This window comes from Podarcis liolepis (genome assembly GCF_965112155.1).
Source record: "Podarcis liolepis genome assembly, chromosome: Z".
Lineage (NCBI taxonomy): Eukaryota > Metazoa > Chordata > Lepidosauria > Squamata > Lacertidae > Podarcis > Podarcis liolepis.
This window is the reverse complement of record NC_139570.1, coordinates 38,311,257-38,336,184: the sequence shown is the minus strand read 5'-3', so window position 1 is coordinate 38,336,184 and position 24,928 is coordinate 38,311,257. Positions and strand designations below refer to the sequence as shown.

General features: G+C 49.0%; 1 protein-coding gene across 5 annotated transcripts in view; it reads left to right on the top strand.

Moving 5' to 3' along the window:
• LRSAM1 (leucine rich repeat and sterile alpha motif containing 1) overlaps positions 1 to 22,840 on the top strand; it is a 29,705-nt gene extending 6,865 nt beyond the window's left edge. For 4 of the 5 annotated variants that reach the window (XM_083485549.1, XM_083485547.1, XM_083485548.1 and 1 more), the window contains exons 6-25: positions 312 to 380; positions 1,905 to 1,989; positions 2,912 to 3,033; positions 4,749 to 4,839; positions 5,303 to 5,433; positions 5,993 to 6,022; positions 7,640 to 7,762; positions 8,336 to 8,475; positions 9,328 to 9,372; positions 10,070 to 10,140; positions 11,013 to 11,112; positions 12,321 to 12,408; positions 12,965 to 13,039; positions 14,748 to 14,828; positions 16,480 to 16,575; positions 16,891 to 16,989; positions 17,171 to 17,302; positions 17,837 to 17,918; positions 18,142 to 18,275; positions 18,776 to 22,840. In XM_083485549.1, the coding sequence (XP_083341675.1) occupies positions 312 to 380; positions 1,905 to 1,989; positions 2,912 to 3,033; positions 4,749 to 4,839; positions 5,303 to 5,433; positions 5,993 to 6,022; positions 7,640 to 7,762; positions 8,336 to 8,475; positions 9,328 to 9,372; positions 10,070 to 10,140; positions 11,013 to 11,112; positions 12,321 to 12,408; positions 12,965 to 13,039; positions 14,748 to 14,828; positions 16,480 to 16,575; positions 16,891 to 16,989; positions 17,171 to 17,302; positions 17,837 to 17,918; positions 18,142 to 18,275; positions 18,776 to 18,901 (1,920 nt within the window). In that variant the 3' untranslated portion in view covers positions 18,902 to 22,840. The remainder of the gene's footprint in view (positions 1 to 311; positions 381 to 1,904; positions 1,990 to 2,911; positions 3,034 to 4,748; positions 4,840 to 5,302; positions 5,434 to 5,992; positions 6,023 to 7,639; positions 7,763 to 8,335; positions 8,476 to 9,327; positions 9,373 to 10,069; positions 10,141 to 11,012; positions 11,113 to 12,320; positions 12,409 to 12,964; positions 13,040 to 14,747; positions 14,829 to 16,479; positions 16,576 to 16,890; positions 16,990 to 17,170; positions 17,303 to 17,836; positions 17,919 to 18,141; positions 18,276 to 18,775) is intronic. The other variant, XM_083485550.1, reaches the window with a different exon arrangement.
• The last annotated feature ends 2,088 nt before the right edge of the window (positions 22,841 to 24,928 follow it).

Genomic DNA, 24,928 nt, shown 5'->3' with positions numbered 1-24,928 from the left:
AGAGAAGAATGGGAGGAAGAGAGAAGCAGGGTGTCACAGACCAAGAAAGAGGAATAAGGGCATGTCAGGGACAGAGACGTGTGTGTGAGAAAGAGAGGGGAGGGGAGGGAGGGGGTGCCAATGACAGAGAAAGAGGAAGAAGCAGTTTGTCAGAGACAGAGAAGTGAGTGGTCCGCTCTCCACTGGCTTTGGCCTCTTGACAGGTTAGTGCTGAGGGAGTGTGGCCCTCAATAGAGAAAAAATGTTCTCCAGCCCTGCTATGAAGGCTTGCCAGCTAAATGAACGGCCATTTTCCTTCTCTACCCTTCCAGGTTTTAGATCTACATGACAACCAGCTGACCTCACTTCCTCCTGATATTGGCCAACTGACATCTCTCCAGGTAAAAGAGACAAAACACATCCTGGGGGAGAATTCTGTTCTGAATTGTTTCTCATGTGCAGTGTCAGTGTGGTGACTCAGAAAGTATGGGAACTTTTCCATCTCTTTTGGGACCGTGAAGGCTCAGACTAGCCCCTCAAAATGGGATAGTGAAACCAAGGGCTGAATGGAGAGCCTTCTTATTGCTTGAGGCTAGGATCTTTCTGGGTTAGTTACCACAGAGCAGAAACAGAGAGAAACCTGTGTGGAACATCAGCCCGTGTGACTGGCTGCCAGTGTGAAACCTGCTGATTGGCCAGGTCTCTATGAATACCAAGAGCCTGGCATTCCTGTTTTTTTGTTTGTTTTCATGTTTTTATATCCTGACATTCTCTCAAGTTGGGATTCAAAGTGGCTTCCAACATTCAAAGCAATCATTGTAAAATACAAATAAAATCAGACCAATTTAAAAAATAGCTTAAATACATCAAAACACAATTAGAACCAGCAGTTAAAATCCAATTTGCCCTGACAGCAGCTGAATGATCAGTATCATCTGCACCTTAGTTTCCAAAAGTCCATCCGAACATGAAGATATTAGTCTATTGGTGGAAGGATAGCAAAGAGGGAGCTAGTATAACCTCTCTTGGGAGGGAATGCTACAATCGGGGTGCAGTTTCTTTCTTGTGTCACCACAAACAATGCTTCCAATGTTGATTGGACCATGAGAAGGTGATGCCATGGACTGGCTGGACACAGAAGAATGGTGGGAGGCACTTGCTGGGGAACCCCCAAGGGACAAAGTTCTCAGAGTCTGGGATTGGTGGTGGGACGACAATGCGTGGTCAGAGGGAGAAGCTTGGAGGAGGAGGTGTTGAAAGCTGAAGCACTAACAGGCTCTAGTGAGCAGGGAGAGTGTGACAGAGAGAAGTCCAGAATCAGAAGTAGAGGCAGAAACAGGACAGGAAGAAGACCAAGAGGTAGAGAGGAGTCAGGCTGGTGAAGATACCAGGATGTATCCCCCTCCTTCTGCCACAAGCTCTGCTCCTCTCCCCCTGGTCTCCCAGGACCAGGAGAGGCACAAAGAGGGAGGAGCAGAGACAGGTGCATTGGCAGAATCTCAGATTGCTGGGGAAATATCTTGGGAAGAATCTAGGGGAGGAGGAGATTTAGACAGCTGTGGGAAGGTGGGGACCTTCAGCCTCCACAACTGCCTCATAGAGGCAGAGTTGCTGTGCTCATTAGGCCTGACACCCCTCAGCTGACCTTGTTTCTTCTAAGAAGGAGTTAACTTCATTTACTCTGTGTGATTTATTGCTGGCTGGCTCCCTTACAAGTGCTCACCTGAGGTTTTAGCAGGGTCATCAAAACAAGACATTTTGTCTCCTGCCCTCAAGACCAGCCTGCTGAACTCAAAAGACTCTGTAAAGTGCACTCTGTAAAGTGCACCCTCTGAATTGGATTTCACAGGAACTTCCTACTGCCTCTCTCTAATGGAACAGGAAGGAGACCGACCCCTCTTGTTTCTGCTCTCTGTCCTTGATAGGTCCTGAACTTTGAAAAGAATCTATTGAAGGCCCTTCCAGATTCGATAGGGGACCTTGTCCAGCTGCAGACACTTAATCTGAAAGGTAGGAGGAAATGCCTCAGGCAGCAATCCGCAGGGATAGGGGAACATATTTCACAGTAATATAAACACTTAAAACTAGTTTTATAAATAGTTGTAGTAAAAACATCCAGTTCCTTCATCTGCCCAAACGCCCGGGGTAACCAAGAATGTTGTTGCCTGGTGCCCAAGCAGTGACAAGGCTGGTACCAGACTGGACTTCCCCATGAGAGCATTTTCCATTCTAGGGGTCGATAGGAAAAGAATTGAAAATAAAACTTCTGACATCATCAAGCCATTATACAAATACACACACACATATATCCAAGAAGTGTGTTAATATCTGCGTCTTGCACATTCTGCCTTCTCTTTTTTTAAAAGTAATTTTTATTCAAAATTTCAACATAACAATTTCTCAAAAAAAATCCTCCTCACTCCCCCCCTATTTTTCCCTACCCAGAAAAAGCCCCCCATGGGGGTGATCGGATTTCCCTCAGCTCCTCTTTCTGGTTTTTCAGCACATGCTATTCTCTGCATATTATAAAATTGTTAAGATCTTTAAATTATCTCTCTTTATGTTACCCATAATAAATTTGTGTATGTTTATTCAAAACCTGCCAAGGAGTCCAGTTCATTCTGTTGTTTCCTTAACTACTTTGTAAAAGGTTCCCATTCTTCTTTTAAATCACAGTTGTCCTTATCATGCAGTTGGTGCGTCAATTTCACCAATTCTGCATAGTCCATCAGTTTCTCTTGCCACAGTTCTTTTGTCGGGATTTCTTCATTCTTCCATCCTTGTGCTGTTAAGACTCTTGCCGCCATTGTTGCATACATGAATATGTTCTTCAATTTCCTTGGCAGGTCTTTTCCTACAATCCCTAACAGAAATGCTTCAGGCTTTTTTACAAATGTTAACTGGCACATTCTGCCTTCTCTGTCTCTGGCAGGCAACAAGCTGAAGGAACTGCCAGCCTCCCTGGGTGGCCTGCGTAGCCTACGGACCTTAGACATCAGCGAAAACCTAGTGCAGGAGTTGCCGCAGGCACTGGCTCACATCCGAACACTGGAGGTATTGTGCCCAAAGAAGTTTTTGCTTTGTTTGTGTGTGTGTGTGGTGCAAAATTCATATTGAGCGGAAGGAAGAGGTCAATATGGAGCTGGAAAGGAAAGCTTTGCTTCTTTCAGATCATACTAGGATGGGTATAAGCAACTCTTCTCTTCCTGGGAAGCTTGTGTGCCAATCTAGCCTTCTACAAAGGGCATGAATCTCAAGACTTCTCCTGCATTGCTCATCAACTAAGACCCTCCTCCGTCTCTTGCTGAAGTGTGTTGTGATTACATCAGTAGTTTAGTGGCCAGTTCAGAAGTGCAGGGTCCTTTCTTGATGGTCAAAGCCACACCCCTTCACAGCTAGATCCCTTTCTAAAATGCAACAGTTTTATAATTATACAGTAGTAATAATTAGTGACGCATTGCAACAATCAATGCAGATCTTCATTTGTTGCCTTTCAGCTAGATCTTCCATTTACTGTGCATTTGCTGTGCAAATGATTTGGAGTCCTCCAACATCTTCTCTCAGAGTGATTTAAGTTGTGATTCTCTTGGAAGTTCCATTGTACCTAACAGAACTTGCACACTATTCTCTTGAAACCAAAGCAGCTTTTGTTTTCAGGGTTCCTAAATGGTTAACTGTGGAGCTCACATAACTCTTTCTCCTCAGTATTTTCCCTGCTTGCTTTCTCCAGATTGATCCTTGGAGCCAGTCCTCAGAGGATGACTCCCCTTCCTTTCATTCTGATTGGCTCAAATCAACACAAAGGCTAAGACTTCTTCCCAGTGGCTAAAACACCCCCTTTTATGTGGATTGGGTGACACTGGAGACTGGGGCCATGATGGGGGGGGGGAATAGTAATGGGTCTTCAACCTTCCATGACTGGACCACTGCATTTCTGGGTTGCACAGAAGAGAAGAGGTTGTAGCCAACTAAGTTCTGCTCATAGACCCATCAAAATCAATGGGTCATAGTCATTTGTTACCTTTCAAGGCATCTACTCTGAGTAGGACTAGTACAGGAGACAACCGATGGCCTTTTTGGCAGTGGCTCCTTGATTTTAAAATGCCCTTCCTAGAGGAGCTCCACAGGCACTGACCTTGCAATTTTTCCAGCAATTAGTTAAGACTTTATTGTTGACCAGGGCAATTTGAAAGGGGTTCTGTTTGCTTTCAGCCAGCTTTTGGGTTCTACGTGGCTGCCTTTCAGTCAGTTTTCTTGTTTTCTGAGGGATTATATTTTTTCCTTTCATTGCATTTCATCATCATCATTGTGCGCCGTCCTGGGATCAGTTTGGAGGAAGGCATTTTGGATGATGTTAAAATGCATTTCAAAAGAACCTTTTTTTGTTCACGTCAAAAAGAATTTTGCAGAGCTAGAAAAGGTTCAGAAATTAGCAGCTAGGAGGATAAAAGGGAAGGAGCAACCCCCCTGTGAGGGAAGGTTACAATGTCTGGGCCTTTTTAGTTAGAGGAAAGACAGGTAAATGTCAGGAGGGGGACATGATAGGGGTATATGAGATTATGCATGATGCAGAGAAAGTGGTTTCCTCCCTCTCTCATACTGCTAGAATTTGGGAGTGTTTCTGTTGCACTTGGATGCTGCTTGTGGGCTTCCCATAGGGGCATCTGGTTGGCCACTGTGAGAACAGGATGCTGGACTAGATGGGCCTTGATCCAGTAGCCAGGCTCCTCTTACCTTCTAAAATAATTATATTTCTGTCCGTTCTGCAGACACTGACCCTGGATGCCGTGTCCATGTCCTACCCGTCCAATGACATCTGCAGCGCTGGCACAGAGGCCATCCAGCAGTTTCTCTGTGGAGGTGAGCAGAGCAGAGGGCCTGCCTAGTGCAAGCAGGGTGGAGAGGACCAGCCCAACAGCGCCTGATGCCTCTGAGACTCCTCTCCTGGGATGAAGGGCCTAGGGAGGGGCTGTAGCTCAATCGGAGTGCCTCTGCCTTGCATGCAGAAGGTCCCAGGTTCGATGCCCAGCATCTCCAAGTAGGGCTGGAAGAGAACCTTGTCTGGAATTGAGAAGAGGGGCTGCTAGCCAGTGTAGATGGCCCTGAGCTACATGGACCAACTGTCTGGCTCAGTATATGGCCGCTTCCTATGAAAACATGCTTGCTGAATTCTAGAGCCACCTCAATGCATTTGGTGGCCAAGCAGGGCTCAGGTCTCCCTGACTCATTTTTAGCGCTCTGCCCAGTGCATCACACTTAGGTGTGTGATGCCTGAGCCCTGCCAATAACTGACCTGCCCGTGCTGTCTTCTGGTTTCTCCCAGAATTAGGAATCGAGTACAATCCTCCCTCGCAGTATTTACTCCCAGTGTTGGAAAGTGACGGAGGTGAGACTTCGGTGGACGGAGTCAGCAGGATGGTCACGAAATATGCGGAGAATGAGGCTCAGTGGCAGGTAATTGCTGAGAAGCAGGCAGTGGTCTTCAAAGTCAGGGATAGGGAGTGTGTTACCCTCTGGATGTCGCTGGATTCCCATCGCCCTTGACCAACTGGCCATGCCAGCTGCAGGGGCTGATGGGAGTTGGGCATCCTAACAGTATCTGGAGGGCCACAGATTCCCCAGCCCTGCCTTCAACCTAACTGGCTCCCCTGAACTGTGAGAGGTGGGGTGTGTGTGTCTGTGTTTGTTTGTTTGTATGAATGAGTGGGTGGGTTGTGTTAAAGCCAGTTAAATCCACGCTCCTTTTGTGAGAGCCAGTGTGGTGTAGTGGTTAAGAGCAGTGGACTTGTAATCTGGTGAACCGGGTTCGCGTCTCCACTCCTCCACATGCAGCTGCTGGGTGACCTTGGGGCCAGTCACGCTTCTCTGAAGTCTCTCAGCCCCACTCACCTCACAGAGTGTTGTTGTGGGGGAGGAAGGGAAAGGAGAATGTTAGCTGCTTTGAGACTCCACTTCGGGTAGTGATAAAGCGGGATATCAAATCCAAACTCTTCTTCTCTTCCTCCTTTTTCAGAACAAATTTATGGACTACGAGAAGCGGAAGGTAAGAAACATTTCCCATTGCTCAGCCCTTCTCCCTTTTGGAAAACTGTTATGCCCTCCAGATGGCTCCCTCAGATTGTTCCATTTCTTCACTGGATCCGCCAATTTCTGTGGGAAAGTATTGTTTACGTACACGAGTGGCCCACATATAATAATGATGATGATGATAGTGCCATCTGAAGAAAAATAGATCTGGCTCAGTTTCCTCAGTCAGCAAATTCCTTTGCTTTAAAGCCAGGAAGGGAAAGCTTTTGGCCCTTCAAGGTTGCTGGAGTACAGCTGCCATAATCCCTGAGGATTGGGCATTCTGTCTTAGACTGATTGGAGTTAAGAGTCCAGCAAGATCTGGAGAGCCACAGGTCCCCCCCCCCCCAGTGTAAAGTGTTGAAATAATAAAAATGCTTCAGCCAGAATGGTAGCCAGAGCACCTTACACAAGACGAGTAGCAAACAGTCCTTAACCTGCAGGTGTATAATCTAAGACATGGCACAAAAGGAATGGAGAGAGAAGAGGCAAACAAGTAAGCTCATGCATTAGTTCTTACAAAGTTATCGTAACAAGCAGCTTGGAAAGGAAAAGGTTTAAGGAGAGAGGAGGAGCCCAAAGTGAGCTGGTTTGCCAGCTGAATTGATGGAGTGGGCACCTGCTGTCCCATCTTACTCTATGCTCTAGCTTGAGGGATTAATTGCCCACTGGGTGGCAGCCAAAGAAGAGAGGAAAATTCAATGGAAGATGAGGTGGCAGAGTTGTGTCTGGACTGTACCACTTCAAACTGCAGGTGTTAGCTCATACAATTAATTACTCTTCTGCTCTCACACACCCTGTTCCCCCCCACCCAAGAAAAGTAGCTTATCTAGCCTAGCTTTTCCATGGCATACTAGATTTCTACATGCATGAGGATTATCTATTGGGAGGGATTTTTTTCCAAAAAAACTTTATTTGTAAGATTAGATAACAACATGAAAGTGATGGACTATATAACACTGGCTGAGATGACTGGCAGAATCCGCGATCAGGGGAAGGAGACGGCGGAAGAAGAATGGAAGAAATTTAAAATATATCTTAAGGACTACTATAAACTCGATGAATGTTAGAATGTTGAGGTTTTGAGAAAGAAAGGGTTACAGTGACATAAGATTAGACTGAAGGAAAGATTAAGAGGACAGAGGCTTGACAGAAATATTTAGAAGTTGCTAAAAAATTTTGGACATTGGGATGCAGAAAGGGGAGGTATGGGGGAGTCTGAGAAACAAGGTTTACGAAAAAAAAGGCTATGAAACTATACGTGTTTGTATGTCTTTTTATATGTTTGTATTGTTTTAAAAAATTTTGTAAAACCAATAAAAATTTTATAAAAAAAAAAGATTAGATAACAACAAGCAAAAAACATGCAGGGGGATAACCCTTACTATATTTTGTGTGGGTGAGCTTTCAGGCAAGCTCTTTTCCCCCCCCCCTTGCCCCCACCTGCAGTCTGTAGTCCAAACACAGGTTTGTTCACTTCCATCTGCTGTTTATGAACACACAAGCCCTGTCTCTCGTCATGCACCAGGAGGAACACTACAAGCCACATGTTTGCATGTGTGTGCTGATGAGGCTTTTTGTTGGTCCTTCCCAGGAGCAGAAGATGCAGGAGAAGCTGGAGTTTGAGCGCTGGTTGGATCTGGAGCAGCGAGGTCAAGCCCAGCTCATGCACCAGAGCCACGCCCAGAAAGGGGAGATCCTCCAAAGCATGAAGGAGGTATCTTGTCTGTCTCCCTTTTCTACCACCACCCTGGACCCTTCTGTTGCTCCGTGGTTAAGCTACTCAAAAATATTTCTAAGTAAAAGAAAATGAAATAGGTCATCCTAGGATGGATTGATAATTGCCCCGTAGGCAGTGATGACTGACACCCTTTGAGACTGGTAGGGCGGAAGGCAGGGAGCCCAACAGTAGATGGCGCCAGAGTCAATGACAGGTGGAGACTGCTAAGTACTTTTGTCCTCCTCCTCACTGCTGAGTTCTGCAAGGGGCCACCCAGAGACTAAGAAGGAAGAAGCTGGCAGGCGGTGCTGCTACCCGCTGAACTGGTTGCAGGTAGGCAGGTAGGCTGGGGAGACAGTGCCCCATTCACCCCGATGGACCAGCCTCCACTGCCCATAAGAGAGGTTCATACGTCTGCTTATTGTGGTTGGGAAAATGTGCCATTCTGAGGAATCCGGATGTAGGCTTACCCTCGGGTTGCAAGGTCCAGGGAGGCCTCTGTGGGAGATAAGGCTGTCCTGGAGATCAAGTGAAATGGTCCTTTGATGCTGTTCTGCTCTCTGCTTGCAGGAGCAGGTGAGGCTGGAGCAGGGCCTGACACGGCACCAGGAGCGCCTGGGAGAAGAACGCATGAAGCTGTTGGAGCAGCTGAAGCAGATGGAGCAAGGGGTGTCCGGTCGGATCAAGAAGCTGCTGGAAGAGAACCAGAGGTCAGAGGTGGTGTTGAGCAATAGTCACGGGAGCTACGCTTGTAACTCTTGACTGTTTTCACTCCCAGGCTGGGTTTATTGCACCAAGGCTTAAAGACACCTGGGCTGGATTTTCAGATCTGATGGTGTGACTCCAGACAAAGAGTTCAGTTGGGGTTGGGGAACATTTTTAGCTGGAGGATCATGTTTCCTTCTGGGAAGATTTCCAAGGGCCACTTGCCAGTGGTTTGTGGGGCCACAGGCTAAAATAGGTGGAGCATCACATGCAAATTTTATATTGGAACTCACACACACAGCTCTCTATCCTCCCATCTAGTCAATCAAGAAGCATTATCAGAGTTCAGGGGCACATCCCAGCCAGACAAAAACACTCAAGAATTTAAGTAGGGCTGGCAAGGGGGTTGGCTGGGGTGAGTCCCAAGGACCAGACAGAGAGGCTTGGAGGGCCAAATTCAGCCTCTGGGTCTGAGGTTCCCAGCTCTCATCTCAAGTTAAGAGGTCAAACAGGAGTAGCCCTGTCAGGACATCCCTGATGTTAGCAAAATTGGTCCAGGATTTTTTCCTTTGAAAGTAAATCCCAAGAGTTGTGGTCTGAAAACGCCAGACCCTTCATAGCGGAATGAGTTTTTCTCTCGCTATCTTTTACCAAGATCCTTTACCCTGTTGCTTCAGCCATGATTTGGTTCAGGTGGAGAGTTTATATAGGACTTTGTATAGGTTCCACTCCATGCTGGTTCTCAGCCAGGTGCTCGTCCAGACAGGTGGTTGCATGAGCTTCCCCCCTCCTCTTAGAACTGAACGAGGACTAATAATGCCTTCTGGTGTTTTTTCCCCTCCTTGCTTTCTTTCTAGGCAAAAGCAGAGCTCTGGGATTCTCAAATCTCTGGAGAATGACCGGTGAGTGTCCCAGATGCTCTTGGCTGGGTAAGGAGTGGGGAGGATGATGCCTTTGCATGAGAACATAAAAAGTGTTGCCTGGGTCAGGACAATGGGCGGTCTAGTTCAGCATCTTGTTCTCACAGTGACTGACCAGATGCATCATCTGACCACCACCAGCAACTCTCTGCACTTGGTTCCCAGCACCTGGCATTCAGAGGCATGCTGCCTCCATTGTAGCTTGTAGCCATTGATTGCCACCAGGGAAAGGCCATAGCTCAGTGGTAGAACACCTGTTTTGCATGCAGAAGGTCCCAGGTACCATCTTTGGCATCCTTAGGTGGGGTTGGAAAAAGCTCCCTCTCTGAAACCCCGGAGAGTCGTTGTCAGTCATTGTAGGCAATAGTGAGCTAGATGCACCGAAGGTTTGACTCGGCGTAAGGTGGCCTCCTCAGTTCCTATCATCATTTCATCCAAGAGTTTGTCTTATCCTCTTGAAAAATTTCACATGCTATGCATAAAAATGGGAGATGACTGTTGCTTTCATGCCCAGGCTTCCCAGAGGCTTCCGTCTGCCCCCTGCTGGAAACTGGAACACTAGGTTTGATGAGCCTTCAGTCTAATCTAAACAATGAAAGAGGCAGGATAGGCCTTGCCACTGGTTGACAGTTGAGGGAAGGGCGTGCAGTGGCTGAATCTCTCCCTTTTCCCCTGCCAGGATCCGGATGGAGCAGCTGATGGCCATTACTCAGGAGGAGGCTGAGCAGCTGCGGAGGAAGGAAGTGGCCTGTGAGTGCGGCTGTGGGAGTTCTGGGTGGGAGCCTTTACACCCCAGGCATAGAACTGCTTCTTCTGACTATCTTGATTTCTATAGAAAGAACATGGAATATTTTCCCACTCAAGGGCTGTATTCTCTTCTGGGCAGCCATCTGGGGGCCACATGCCAGGGTGGGTGGGACAACAAATGTAATTTTTTCCTTTTGTACCATAGCCTATTTTTTTACATACACATGCACACACACATCCCCTCTCTGTCCTCCATCATGACAAACGAGGTATTTTTAGAATTCAAGGAGACACTTCAGCCAGGCAAAAGCCCCTGAAGAGGGCCAGAGTAAGGCGTTGTGTCTTGGGGAGGATTCTGAGGACCAGGCAGAGAGACCTGGGATGCTACAATTAGCCCCCTGGGCCTGAGGTTCCCCACCCCTGGCTTAGTGCATGGAAGAGATTGTTAGGATGCTTTCAATCCAATCTTAAGTGAGAGCGCTGCCCGCAAAATTCTGCACAAATTCCCAAAAACTCTCCAGGGTTTTTCACCATTGAGGTTTATGTACTCTGTATTTCTTCCCCCATCAACAACAAAGGCACTGCCATTTTGGTTCCTCCTTCCCTAGAAGCAGGCACGACGCTTCCCTACCTACCCCTAGTCCTGCTCTTTCATCTCTCCTGTACACCCCCCCCCCCAGGTTTTCCTATCTCTGCTAAATTGTGGGATGTTGGAGGCAGGGAATGGATTTGGAAGCCTCCTAAGCTGCTTCCTGATCTCTGGAAAATTTTGGTGCTGTTCTAACGTGCGGGATGAGACAGTTTTTGAACAGGTTCTTATAAGCTCAGGAGAAGCCTCCAGGGCCCTGACTTCCTGCATTTTCTTTCCTCCACAGCGGCCATGCAGCAGATGCTGGCCGAGACCTATAAGAACAAGCTCCTGCAGGTGGCTTACGAGTCACGCCGGCAAGATCTTGTCAACCAGACTTGTTCCAGGTACTCCCAGAGAGAATGGGGCATTTCTATGCTTTGTGGGGAGGGGACCATATTTTATTATTATTATTATTATTATTATTATTATTATTATTATTTAAAATCCAACCTTTCATCCAAGAAGCATAATGTGCTTTCCCTCCACTTTTTATCCTCACAACAGTCCTGCGAGGTGGGTTTGTCTGAGAGAGAATGAGTGGCTCAGGCTCACCCAGCAAGCTTTGTGGCTGAAGGGTGATTTGATCCCGATTCTTCTGCCACAGGCTGACTTTCTGTCCACAACATTGTGCTTGTAGAAAGGGTGGATTGTGTGTGTATTGCTGTGATTAACAAGAATAAGGTTTTATCCATGAGGTGAAATGTTTCTGCTTTCACCTCACTAGCTGCTCTGGCTGGAAAGGCGGAGCAACCAGTTGCTTAGACATTTCGATTCTGAGGGCTGCAGTCTGTCGGACTTGTCAGTAGCAGCAGTAGAAATTATGCCACAGGATTAGCAAAGAGCGCACTGGCCACCACATGCCCTCAACCAGGAGAACACCAGCATCACTTAGCTTCTGCAAACGAAGCCCTTCTGAACGTTCAGTCTCAAAGCTCTGTAAGTGCCACTTTGGAAACGGCGGGCTTTCGTTTTTAGTGGAATAGCTGCTGGAAGCTGGAAGGTGGAAGCTGAAATGTTTTGCCACATAAATAGAACCTCTGTTTTGTTAATCACAGCAACGTATAGATTATGTGAGTGCAGGAGTGGGAAACCTCTGGCACATGGGTCAGTCTTGCTCCCTACATCCAGGGAGTCTAATTTGGCCCATGATGCCATTCTGGTACCTGTTGATCAGCTGACATCACTTGCCATTTAGAGCAATTGGAAGTCTGACATGGGGGTGTGGATGGGGGTGGGGGGTCCCTCCATCCCCATGTGCCAGAACCCAAGAACACCATTCTCACACTGGCCCTGCTAGAGTAAGCCAGAAAGGTGGAGGGAGGGGGAAGGCGGAGAGAGAGTGTGCGCTTGGGATATTGGCTCTGTTCCCTAAACCCACTGGAGTTAGTTTGGTTCTGTCCTCTGACAGGCTTTGATTTTTTCCAAATGTACTGATACTAGTGGCTCCTGTCCTGACAGCCTCTAAAGGTCTTCCAAAGCGCTTCTCACCCTCAGTTTGCCTCTGTCTCCCGAGAGGCAATGGTGGTAACCCTTGGAATGTTTTCTCTTGTAGCCTAGCCAAGATGGACCAGAAGTTCCAGCAAATCCTAGCTTGGCAGGAGCTGGACCAGAACAAAGCCATCAGCCAGATCCTACAGGAGGTATTTTGCTGGATATGGGTGCAAAAAGGGCAGCACCTCTGTATGCAGGATGGGAGAGGGTGAGCCAAAGCAAAGTATGGCAGGGGGAGCGGGAGAATCAGAGCTGTAGTCTTGGAAGGGGCACAAAAGGACATCTCGTCCAACCCCCTGCAATACATACCAAGTCCATCTAGCTAAGTTGTTAGCTCTTTCTGTGCTTTGGACCCAGTTTACTCTTGGAGCACTCCTGGGTGGGAAGCGTTCTCAAAAGAGTTCCCTTGCCCCTTTTCATCACAGCCCACTACTCTGTTTTGGCTTATATACACAGTGTTTTCTCTCCTGTTCTGAAATAATGGTTTCAATGTATGAGTTGCCTCCTATGAAGCCATTATGGTTGGGACTGATAGGAGTTGTGGTTGAAAACGTCTACAAGTAGGCAAGGTTTGTGGCAACTGGAGTAAATCTTTAGGCGATTTCTCACGGCCCACAACAATGGGGCCTGATGTTATTCCAGTTGGAACATGTTCCCCAACTGGCCAGGTGTGCTCTCCTGAACTTGCATGCTCTGTTTTTTCAGAGTGATATGCAGAAGGCTGCATTTGAAGCCCTCCAGGTGAAGAGGGATCTCATGCACTGCCAGATCAGAAATCAGGTGAGTGGAAGCCATGGGTCTGCAGGGACTGGGATTGGGTGGGATGAACAGTTGACAGTTTCTCACATGGTCCAGCTTCCTTCTCAAAGCCATTGGAACAAGGGGAGCTCTCTGGGGCTCTGGACAGCGGAATCCTCTCCCTACCTCCCTCAGGCCCAGGAAGGTCTGCCTCATCTCAGGGGGGGAGGGGCTCCATTTGCATTTCCATCCCACGGCAGCCCATGAAAACAGCATGATCTCCATTATTACAGTGGTTGTCGTGTATAAGTTTCTTCATTCATTTTAATTTGTTTCTGACCTGCTTGTCAAATCCATTCCGGCCAACATGGAACACATTGCTTCTTAAGGTCAGGCTGTCCCCCACCAGGGGCAGTGAGCTGTTGCCAGTGGTTTGAGGTGGTAGAGTTTGCAAGGTTGTCGGCGCTATCCCCCCACCTGACCCTTAGCACTTGGCTAGCTGGGGTCCCAAGGCTTTTTCTTCTGCCCAGGGAGAGGGTTTCCTGAAAGGTGCTGGTGTTTGTGGTCTTCCCTCTTCTCTGGTGGCTTTGCTGAACTGTAACAGGCTCTGGAATCTGCATCCGGTTTCTCTCAGAAGCCTCCTGGATGCTCAGTGGCTCACGAGTGATCCTAGGCTGGCCAGCTAACTAGTGGGAAGAGCCATAGCAGAGTGGCAGAGCACCTGCTTTGCATGCAGAAGGTCCCAAGTTCAATCCCCAGCAGTATTTCCAGGTAGGGCTGGGAAAAGACTCTTTGCCTACAGCCCTGCAGAACGGCTGTCAGTCAGTGTAGACAATCCTGAGCTACAGGAACCCAACGGTTTGACTTGGATAAGGACGCTTCCTATGTTCCTAAGCTACCTCCACTTCTAGAGTGAAGTGGGGGGTGTCTTTATCGCAGGGCTGGGGCAACCTGTGACCCTTCAGCTGTTGCTGGACTCCCAGTTCCCATCAGCCAGCATGACCAGTGGTAAGGGACAATGGGAGTTGTAATCTGCCATCAGCTGGAGAGCCACAGCTTCCCCCAGCCCAGGTTTATCTCAGGTGTGTGAAACCTTGTGGCTCTCCAGATGTTGCTGCACCACAACTCCCATCACTCCTCTGCCCCGACTGTGCTTGCTGGGGCTGCTGGGAGTTGTAGTTCAGCAGCATCTTGTGGGCCAAAAGTTCCCCAGCCCTGCTTTAGCTGAAGGCTTGCACCTGGCCTTTGAGGAAAGAGCACCTCAGTTCCCACGATAAGATTTCCCCTTGGTTTTAGGAGAGCAGGGTATTTCATCGTGATTTGTCAGGGGAGGTGACTAAGCTGCATTTCCAAAGACTCTTTGCAGCGGGCTTTGTTTATCCCCACATCTCTGGCCAGGGTTGATGAGAGTTGTGGTCCAGAGCATCTGGAGGATTTCAGGTGGGTGAAGGCTGTTCTTCAGGATCCCACCTGCAGTTTGCACACCACAGTGTCCAGCTGGTCACTGTGAGGACTCCCTTCCCCAGAATGAAACCCCTCTTGGCCCCACACCAGTTACAGGCAAGGAGGGTTTCTGTGGGAGAGACCTCCAGGTGCTCAGCTTAACTCTTCTTGGGCCAAATGAGTGCTAGAAACCACAGCGATGCAGTTATAGGACCAGGGTGCGAACAGCAGAGAGTGGAGTCCTTCCTGATGCAAGTAAAAACCAAACAAACCTCCCCCTACCCTCCTTGTTTCATCTTCTGCCTAGATTAAGTTAATAGAGAGAGAGTTACTGCAGCTGACCCAGCTGGAGTTAAAGAGGCAGCAGTTGGACACAGAGGCACTGCAGGTACGTCAGCCTCTTTTGGACCTCTCCCTCGGCTCACGTTCTTCCCGCCCTGCTCTTCCTTCTGCTTTCTGAGGTGTCTTGGTGCTCGAGGCAGGAATTTGGGGGATGGGATGGGGGGATTCCCTGGTTCCTGCCTCCTGGGGCTTCATTTAGCATGCTCTGCAAACGCTACTGCTTTTGGAGACCTGGGGATCTGTAGGAATAGCCTGCTGTAGTGTTCAGAGGGGCAAGTGGTGGGTGGGCTGGCAGGAAAAAGACATTGAGATCTGCTGAGCATTCCACATTTTCTGCATTTTTAAATTTGAATTTTTTTTTTCTTTCTTTTTTGCTGGTTTTGCTTCAGTGTGTTTTATTTTGTTTTCTTGGTTGTTCTCAAATCTCCACTCCAAAAGCAACATCCCCAAAGAGCATGCCATCCTCTCCATTTGCTCTCCTCAGCCAGCCGAGGACAGGCTGCATTAATCACAATTAGTATCCCTGCTTTTATTTTGCAAGGTGGGGAAAAGTGGTGGGTTGGGGGGATCCAAGCAAGGTTCTGGTTTTCAGAGTTGCAGAAAGATGTTCGAAAGTGGGGGGTGGGTCAAAGCCTGCTGAAATCTCTGAGGGCAGGAGCTGAGCAAACTGAGCAACGCTTTGCCCCGTGGCTAGCAGAACAAATGGAGTGATGCAGAATTTCGGCTTCCATCCACTCAATGGAGGGCAGAGAATTTGGGAGTAGCCAAAAACCATTTGGGGGACTCCGCATTAGCCATCCTTGTTGTAAACCAGGCAAGGGAGAAACCTTTGGGGGCCCCCAGAAGTTGGTGGACTGCAGCTCCCATCTCCTCCTGGCTGGAAGCCATGCTGGCTGCTGGGGCTGCTGGAAGTTGCAGTTCAGCAACATCTGGAAGGCCACAACAAATTGCCTCCCCATCTGCTTTAAACAAACCTCAAACAGAAGGTTCTGTATGAGGGTGAGGGAACCTCTGGCGCTTTTGTGACCCAGCTTAGCTCCTTTGAATCTGTGCTGCTGCATCTGGAGGTTGGGGAGCAGGCAGTGGAATATGGAGATGGGGGGAGGGTGCATCCAGGATGGTCCAGGTCGAACTTCAGACCCTAGAGCTAGGACGATGTTTGCACGCCGCCTTCTAGCCTTGGGCGTGGAGAACATTTTATAGCAGCGCTGCTTCATGGGCAGCCTTCCAGGGACCAAATGCCAGTGGTGGGTAGGTCCAGAGACAAAAGTGGGTGGAGCAACTGGTGTGACTCTTTGTTCAATATGCCGCATTCGAGTAGCGGGAAAAGTCAGAGGTTCACACGCAGACACCTCCCTCCTTCTATCTCCATCAAGGCAAGCAAGAAGCATTATATCCCAGTTCATGGGCACATCCTGGTGTGGGGGGATGCAGCCTGGGGAAATAGGGCATGGCTTGGGGAGAGTCTCAAGGGCCAGGTAAAGACACCTGGAGGGCTGCCTTCAGACCCCAGGAGGCCTATGGTTCCCCATTGCGGATGCAGGCTTGAGCATCCCCCAAAAGGTGGCTGGAGCAGCCTCTGCTTTGAAGGTTTGCACTAAGAGGAAGAGCCAGCTGCCTCCTCTGGGGGCAGCCACTTCCACTGCTGCACAGTCCTCATGGTGCATGCTTCCTAATGCCTGTGTGCTGCGTTTCAGGAGGCAATCACAGAGCAGCGGCAAGCCCTCACCTACCTGCTGCAGCAGCTGCTGAAGGAGAAGAGGCAGCGGGAGGAAGAGCTGCAGGCCATCTTGGTAAGGAGACAACTCACCTGTAAGCGGGGCTAATTCTCTCTCCCACTCACACACACAGGCTCAGCCTTCTGCCCGTTTCCACACCTGGTGGCTTTGCCCCTCTCTCAGAGGTGCCTTGGAGGAGGCCAGGTGTCAGGCTACACTCCTGGAATCAGCAAAAGCTGCACATGATGATCCTTTGTTTGCTTGTATATCCCATCTTTCCCCCCAAGAAGCTCAAGGGAGGCATGCATTTGAACCCTGGTCTCTTCCAGATCCTAGTCCGACACTCCTAACCACTACACCACCCTAGCTCTCTGTTTTTCTTCTTTGCAGAGGGAGCTGGAAGCTAAGAGTGAGACAAAGCAAGAGAATTACTGGCTGATTCAGTACCAGCGGCTTTTGGACCAGAAGCCCCTTTCACTCCGGCTGCAGGTGACTGGCTAGCAGAAGTGCTGGGGTGAAGAAGGTTGCCTCTTCCATGGGCTTCACTGGCTCTGGCAGCCCCTTATGGTTCTGGCCTCCTCTTTCACCTGTGGCAGGTTCCAGGCTTCCTGGGTCTGGGTTTCCCAGTCAAGAGGCCACCTGGCAACACTGCTCTCCTTTTTCTTTGAAGGAGGAAGGACTGGAACGGCAGCTCGTGAAGCTCCTGGCAGACCTGTCAGCCGACCAGTACACGCCCGTCTTTGCACATCACCGGATCTCACTCAAAATGCTAAGCGCCATGGTCCCAAGTGACTTGGCCAAGGTACGTGGGGAAGGTTAGAGCAGGGGTGGGGAACCTCAGGTCCAGGGGCTGGGTGCTTCCTTTAGGGCCTCTCTGTTCAGCCCTCAGAACTTTCTTCTGGGCTGCACCATTGGAGCCTGGGCATGTGGAGTGCTCTCTCCCCCCCAGCTTCAATCTGCCCTCACTCAGCCAACCCCCACCTGCATACCTTCTCACAACCAGTCCAGGGGGTGGAGGTGACACAACCTCTCACCACCCTGCTCTTAAGTCTCAGGGTTGCTCCTTGCAGGGAGGAGGATGGGGACAACCTTCAAATGAGTTGATTCTGCCTGCGATTGGCTCTGGCTCTGGCGGGCATGAGCTGGCTCCGCCTACCGTTTGGGCTCCCTGCCAGTCTCGATGGGCACCTGCCACTTTTCACCGGACTGGACCGTAATTTGTACTGATATAGAAGTTCCACACACAGTGAAATGGATAAAAGTAAACCTGGGAGAGAACCATGCTGTTCAGAAGGCTCCTTTCTGCACTCTGCCATTTGCTTATGTCCTCTTCCAGATGGGGATCACAGAGACAGGCCTGCAGCACTCCATCATCCGGAAGGCCCGAGAGATCCACGCCGTGGCTGAAACCATCCCAGGTAACTTGCTGGATCCTCTCTCCTAAGGACATAAGCTGCCTTGTATAGTTGGAGCAGGGATTGAGGTTTGGCACAAGCTCCATTCCCCTCGCCACTTCTCATGAGCTTGTTGGGGGGGGGGTTGGCATTCTTCCACTGCCTTTCAGCCCAGCTCATCAGCAAAGCATCCACTCTGCATAAAATTGCTTGTTCTCAGTGCCCAGCTCATTCCAATTACTTGCAGAGTTGCTGAAGCCTACAGAAGAGGCAGAGCTTGCTGCTCCGGGGACCAGCAGAGAGCCCCCCACCGCCATGGCTCCTTCTGCCCCACCACCAGAAGAGCACCGCTGTGAGTGTGTGGTCTGCATGGAGCGAGAGGTAGGTTGACCTCCACCCAGGAGTTTTGAAAGCTTAACCTGCATGTCAGACAGAGTCAGTGATCCTCAGAGGCATCAGGGAATTAGCGTGATGCAATGGAATGCTACTCCATCTCTATGCCACGGCTATAGAAGGCCTTCCTAAGACCCATCAGTCCTAATCTGTGATGTTTCTCAAGGCCTGATCCAACAGGGATCCTCTGATGATGTTCTTATCTTGTGCCTGAACTTGCTTTTTTCCTCCTCCTTCCCATCCTTTTTTCCTTGTGTGTCATGTCTTAGATGTCAAACCTGAGAGAAGAAACTGTTTTGTTTGTCAGATGCTCTGGCAGGCTTTGTTGTGGAGGTATGGGGATGAGGATGAAGCGCAGGATCAGAATGCTTTGGAATAAAACTCTGATCTCTGATGACATGTGTGCAAGGGGGAGGTGGTGAGGAGGCCCTGCTGTTGGTAAGAGCTGTGGTCCTGGCATTTGCCTCTTCCTCTTCTTTTCCCCCCAGGCCCAGGTGGTATTCCTGACTTGTGGCCATGTCTGCTGCTGCCAGGCCTGCTCTGAGGCCCTGAGCACCTGCCCGCTGTGCCGCAAGGATATCGTCCAGCGCATCCGTCTTTTCCACAGCGGATAGCCCCACATGGGGACAGCGTCACTCCCATCATGTGCCCGCTTCTTCCCCCTCAACCTTGCGCACTGGGTTGCCAGGGGTGGGGTGGGGTCAATGGTTCTTTTGGTGTGCTGTGTAGGCCAGTCCGGGATATGCACTACCTCCTTGCTCTTTGTCTGCGTAACCATCACCATCCTCTGCTCACAGAGCATGGCTGCAATTCTCCCCCTCCCCAACTCTCAGCTGTTGGCTTGTAACTGCTCTAAGGCCAAGATGGAGGCACATCTCCGGGCTGAGGGCAGAACGGTGCTTGCAGTTCCTGAAAAGCTACTCTCACGTTTTGGGGAACAGGCAAAGGCCACATCTTCTCTGGCAGCCTGGCAGGGGTTATTTAAAGATGCCAGTCCCAACCTATGGGCAGAGTGGGTTCTAGGAGCTTCAGTACAGGAGAAGAGAGTTCATATATATATGTATGTATTTCTGTGGCTGGGTCTTAGGCCACTACTGGCTGAGCTGTAGCAGCACCCAGTGGAGCAAAAGTGCCTGGAAGCTGTCCCATCTGTCACCCTGGGAGAGAGTGGTTGGTGATTCCCAGCCATCCAGCATCCAGCTCCCAATCTAGACCACTTTGAACTCTTTCCAGGCCAGCGTTTTAAAGCTGCCACCCCCAACCTGGTGCCCTCTAGCTGGGATGACTGCATTAAGGACCCCACAAAGGGTGGGTGGGTAAGTCAAGCAAGAGCCCTGGTTGGGTGGAGGTCTTGTCCCACCCACTACATGTTTTTCGCTAGTGGAGTATGTGTGTGTTTGGTTCATCATCCCTCTCGGTTCATTGGTCAGTAATTGACCTTGATAGTCTGCCAAGGCAACATCTCCTCCAGAAGAAACCAGCCTCCACCCGGTTTTGCTTGGCAGGTTTCCTGGCAGGAGAAAGTGGACACTCGTATTTGCAACTTCCAAGAAACAGGCCCCTGAGCCTTTTTCACTGCCTGACCGCTCACTCACATTCATCATCCTGTGTTCTCTTGGAGCCAGGTGAGTGAGGAAACCTTTTGGCTTCTTCTGGCATTGCTGAACCACGACTCCCAACTTCCTCAGCAAGCGTGGCCAGCACCCAAGGATTATGGGAGTTGTAGTTCAGCCACAACAGGAGGGCCAAAGGCTCCGTACATCTGAACTACATGACAGCCAAGAGGTGAGGTCTGTCCTTTTTAGCAAAGTCAGCTAACATGAACAGCAGTACAGTGCTTTATTCTATCAGTTTTCTCCAAAAGGATCCGCAAATATTTTATAACTAAAAGGTAAAATGCACCAGAAGAATGAAGTGTTGTTTTGCCTTCCAGGAAGCCTTAGTCCCAGTGCAGGTGTGGAGATTCTTTGCCACTCCAAATGAGACTGAATTACAACTCCTGTCATCATCCTTGGCCTTTGGCCATGCTTGCTGGGCCTGAGTGGAGCTGTAGTTTAGCAATGTCTGGAGAGTGTAAAGTTCCCTCACGCTTACAAGGAAAACTTACAAGGAAAACCAAGAGGGGAGAGATTGGCAGAAACCTTATGTAAGGGAGGCCTTGCCTATGCCTGGTCATGGAGGCTGTGCCTCAGTAATCCGTCTCCACCCACCTACCCACAATTCCTTGCTCAGGGTGATTTGTTCCCCTTCCAGATAAGGGATAAGGTGCCTTGAGTCCCTGTCAGGAGAAACAGCAGGGTGCAAATATATAACAGAACCACAGAATTGTAGAGTTGGAAGGGACCCAGAGGGTCACCTAATCCAAACCCCGGCAATGCAAAGATCTCGACTAGATCATACACGACAGATGGGCATCTAACCTCTGCTTTAAAACCTCCAGTGAAGGGTGAGTCCACAGCGTACTGAGGGAGACCATTCCACTGTTGAACAGCTCTTAAATGTCAGAAAGTTCCTCCTGATGTCAGTCTCTTTTCTTGAAGCTACTAGTATTTGTGGGGGCTGGGTTTTAATCGGTAGCAGAGGATATATTAATTGCAATTTATCCCTCCACACACCCATGTTTGTGGGCTGAAACAAAATAAAGCATAGGAATTAGTCTATAGAACTTTGTTTTGAGCAAGTCCAGCTAACAAAGTAAGCTGGATTCCCCCTTCTTACCCCACTTAAACAAAAAATCAGGCAGCAACTTGTAAAGTAAGATTTACTTACTTTATAATCATGCATAGGTTCACAGCAACAGTAGCAGTAAAAACCATGCAGGCAAAATACGGTATATTTACAGTATAACCAGCTTCATGCATGTGCCTAAAACTCGAGCTAGCAGAAGCATGTCTGCATCCATCACTAGTCAAAGGGAGGGCGAGAGCTACATGAAGTACTATATGCTTCCTATCCAGGAGAGGAACGGAAACAACACCACACAGCCAATTATATTTCTATGGTCTGAGTATCTGCCTTTCAGTAATACACCTCTGTGGTATTAACCGCTTCTCATACTAACTAGCAAGAATGTACACTTGTTAGGTTTGTCTAGCAGACAAACGTCTCATGTGGCTTTTGCAGTTTGCAGATGGCTATAGTATCTCCTCTCAGTCTCTTCCAGGCTAAATGTACCCAGCTCCCTCAACCATACCTCATTCAGCAGCATATGGAGGGCCAAAAGTTCCCCACCACCAGGTTTCCCAACCCTAGTTTGATGTTTCTGGGCTGCAGCATGGGATTGTGCTGGTTTCACCCATCTCTCACATGCTGCTGTGCTCCCATTGCCACCACATCTCCAAAGAACCCCGCTGGGAAATCAGGGGCAAGGCCAGACAGACCTGTGTGGCAGTTGGTGTGCGGTGTGGGCAGCACAGATTAGTTGGGGGTCTGGGCCCTCCCAGAGCAGTGAAGGAGAGATGGGTCACTGCCTGGGCATTTGCTGTGGGGTGAGGAGCACAGCAAGGCCTCTAGGGAGGGTTTCTCAGTCTTATGCCTTGCGGTCTAGTTCTGTGGGATTGCAAGTGGTAGGCCATGGGGTGTGAGGAGCCTGTGGTCCCTTAAGCTGTTGCTGGACTCCTACCCCCATCAGCCTTAGCCAGCATGGCATGGCCAACAGCAAGGGATGATGGGAATTGTAGTGCAATGCACTCTAGAGGGCCAAAGGTTCCACAGCTCCATGTCAGGTGAGCCATACCTCTTCTTCCTATATTCCTCCCACCTCAAGACAAAACCAATTGGCTTTGCTTCTGAAGACAGACCTTATAGGGAAATGTTTGGTGGGTTGCAAATTAATAATAAATTATTATAATGTTATTTACCAGTCAATGGGTCGGTGCTTCAAAATCGCCTTCCCTTCCCTGTAGGAAACCACCCTGAGGCCTGAGTTCGAATCCCTCTACTCACAAGTTCAGGGTGCCTATGCTGGGACCTTCACTTTCTCCCAAAGAACTTTGCACACTGTTGCCCTTTTCGGTGGGTGCAGAGAGGCTTTCCTTCACCCTCCACCCACTCACAGAGCCAAAATTTGCAGAGGTGCCCTGGGGGAAGAAGACACCATTACAGTGGTACCTCGGTTTACGAACTTAATCCGTTCCGGAAGTCTGTTTTTAAACCAAAACCATTCTTAAACCGAGGCGCTCTTTCCCTTATGAGGCCTCCCACCACTGGTGCCCTTCCACCATTCAGATTCAGTTCTTAGACCGAGTTAAAGTTTGCGAACCAAGACACTATTTCTGGTTTTGCGAGTTTGTAAACCAGACTGTTCTTAAACTGAGGTGCCACTGTACACGTAAATCAGATATAGGCCTATGGCCCACTTTTGCTTTGCCCTTGGTAGAAAGGATCATTGGCCTCTGCCAGGGACTCAGGCAGTGGCTTAGCTGGAGCAACGACCCCTTTGCCATCATTGCACGTCTTGCACGAATCTCTGTTTCCCCCAGTGTTGGTCTGTTTTTATGTGATTGTCTCACATGTATCCAGCAGAGAAATAAAAACTGGGTATGAAACTCAAACTGCATTGTCTCTTCCTGTTCCCTTAGGGTAGACGGATGGGCAGGTATCCAATGGTTGGCAGAACCCCTGGAACAGATTTAGGGGACACACTGTGCAAAGGGAGGGGGAGAAGTTCTTGAACATGCATGAAACCTTGTGCTAGCTGAATTAGTTACCTAGTGCTACATTGGATGCAACTGCAGAAAGAGGTGTGTTTGAAGTGGATCCCAAACTTTCCCCCTGTGGACCACTTGAAAAGTGCTGACAGTCTCAGTGGACCACTTGATGGTCTTCCTGCCTGCTGTAGCAGCTGTAATGCACAGTGCTGTACATTTTTGTTGTATTTATATTGCTCCTTTTGTTTCTTGCATTGTATTTTATTGCATTTCAATTTGAATTCAACCTGTGTTTTATGGGCCAACTGAATGACCCCAGTTTGGGAACCCTTGGCTCAGAGCTGCAGCATTTTATGGGATAATCCATGAGATTGATAGTGAGGCTGAACCTTAAATGAATAAATAGTTTCATATTGTAAAAAGGGGAAAAGAATTATTTATTTCAGAGCTGAGGAACTAGCTCCCCTTCCCACCTTCTTGGTCTACCAGAACCAGAAGAGATATGAAGAGGGAGGAGCAGACACAGGCATGTCAGCAAAGTCTCAGATTGCTTTAAAAGAATCCAGGGAAGGAGGAAATTTAGGCAGCCTCAGGGGCATGACCTATTGAGAAGAGTTGCTGTGCTCATTAGGCCTGGTATCCCGAGCAGGCCTTTTTTCTTCTAATAAAGAGTTAACCTCAGTTATTCCGTATGATTTCTTGCTGGCTGGCTCACTGAGAACAAACTACCACCGAAGGAGCATGGTGTGTCCTCCACCAAAGGTACTACCTCTCCTCTAACACCCCCCACACTAATAACACACACACAGGTACTGTCCAGGATTCACAATGGCACCCAAAATCCAAACATCAATGAAGACCCCCCTACACACACCTTGAGCACTCCTGAGCTGAATCTAGCGATCATATATCTACTTGTGGTTTACCATGTGCCACAAAACGGGCAAAGTCATGCCAAACTGAAATTTAAGTCTGCCATCTTGATTCAAAATGGCACCCAACATACAAACAGCAATAAGGTCTGCTGCCCCACCCTGGGAACCCTCATGCCAAGTTTGGTATTATAGATGGAGAGTTGTCCAATTGTATAGAGGGAAAATTGGCAAACCATTTCCCAAAATATCAGTCGTCAGTCGTCAACATATTCCTCCAACATGACATTGAAAAAGTGTGGGGGTGGGGTGGGAGGGAGAGTTGGACTCCCCAGAGTTGGAATTAATAGATGGCAGAAAAAGCCAGTGTCTTGTCAATTTCATTTAAAATCTTGACTCCCAGCTTTTGGGAGCAGGAAAGAGGGGGTTGGGAAGCTGCCTCAAAGTTGCTTGACCACATTCTCCCAGTTTTTCATGCTTGGTTGGGAAGCTGGACTGTCCTCTTTACTCAGGTGCCAAGCACCACCAACTGCCCTTTGCCTCAGGTCCTCACTGCTGTTTACACAAAGATGCTAAAGTTGTCCTCCAGCCAAGCCACTGAGTACAACAGTTGCAGCTGGGAAAGGTCCTCCTGTCAGCCACAAAAGAATAATGCTTACTTAAGGGGTGTGTCTTTTTTTGCCTGGAATGCTCCTCGTTGCTTGTGCCCAATCGATGTGATTTAACTTTCCAGCAGTTGAAACAGGTTCATGAGGCCAAATGGCACACTGCCCCACCAACCTCAGACTGCTCTCAGCCTGTCCCCACCTGCCTTCCTCTGCTCTCCTCTCTCAATTGACCTCCATCTCCAGGGCACACCTCGTGACATCACCAGTGACTGCCTTTGCATCTCAGGTTTGGGCCCTGTGTTAGTGGGAAATGGGAAGGGGGGTGAGATACCTCCCACCCTTCACAAGCCTTGCGACTCCACACCATGAGACAAAGATAAAGAGTCTCCACTGCACACCAGCAAACAATTCACTCACACACATACCACACAAGAGGTATTTCTCTGCCTTTTCACCTGTCAAACCAAATCCTCTAGTGTCAAGAGAAAACAACAGCAACATATCTGCAAAGG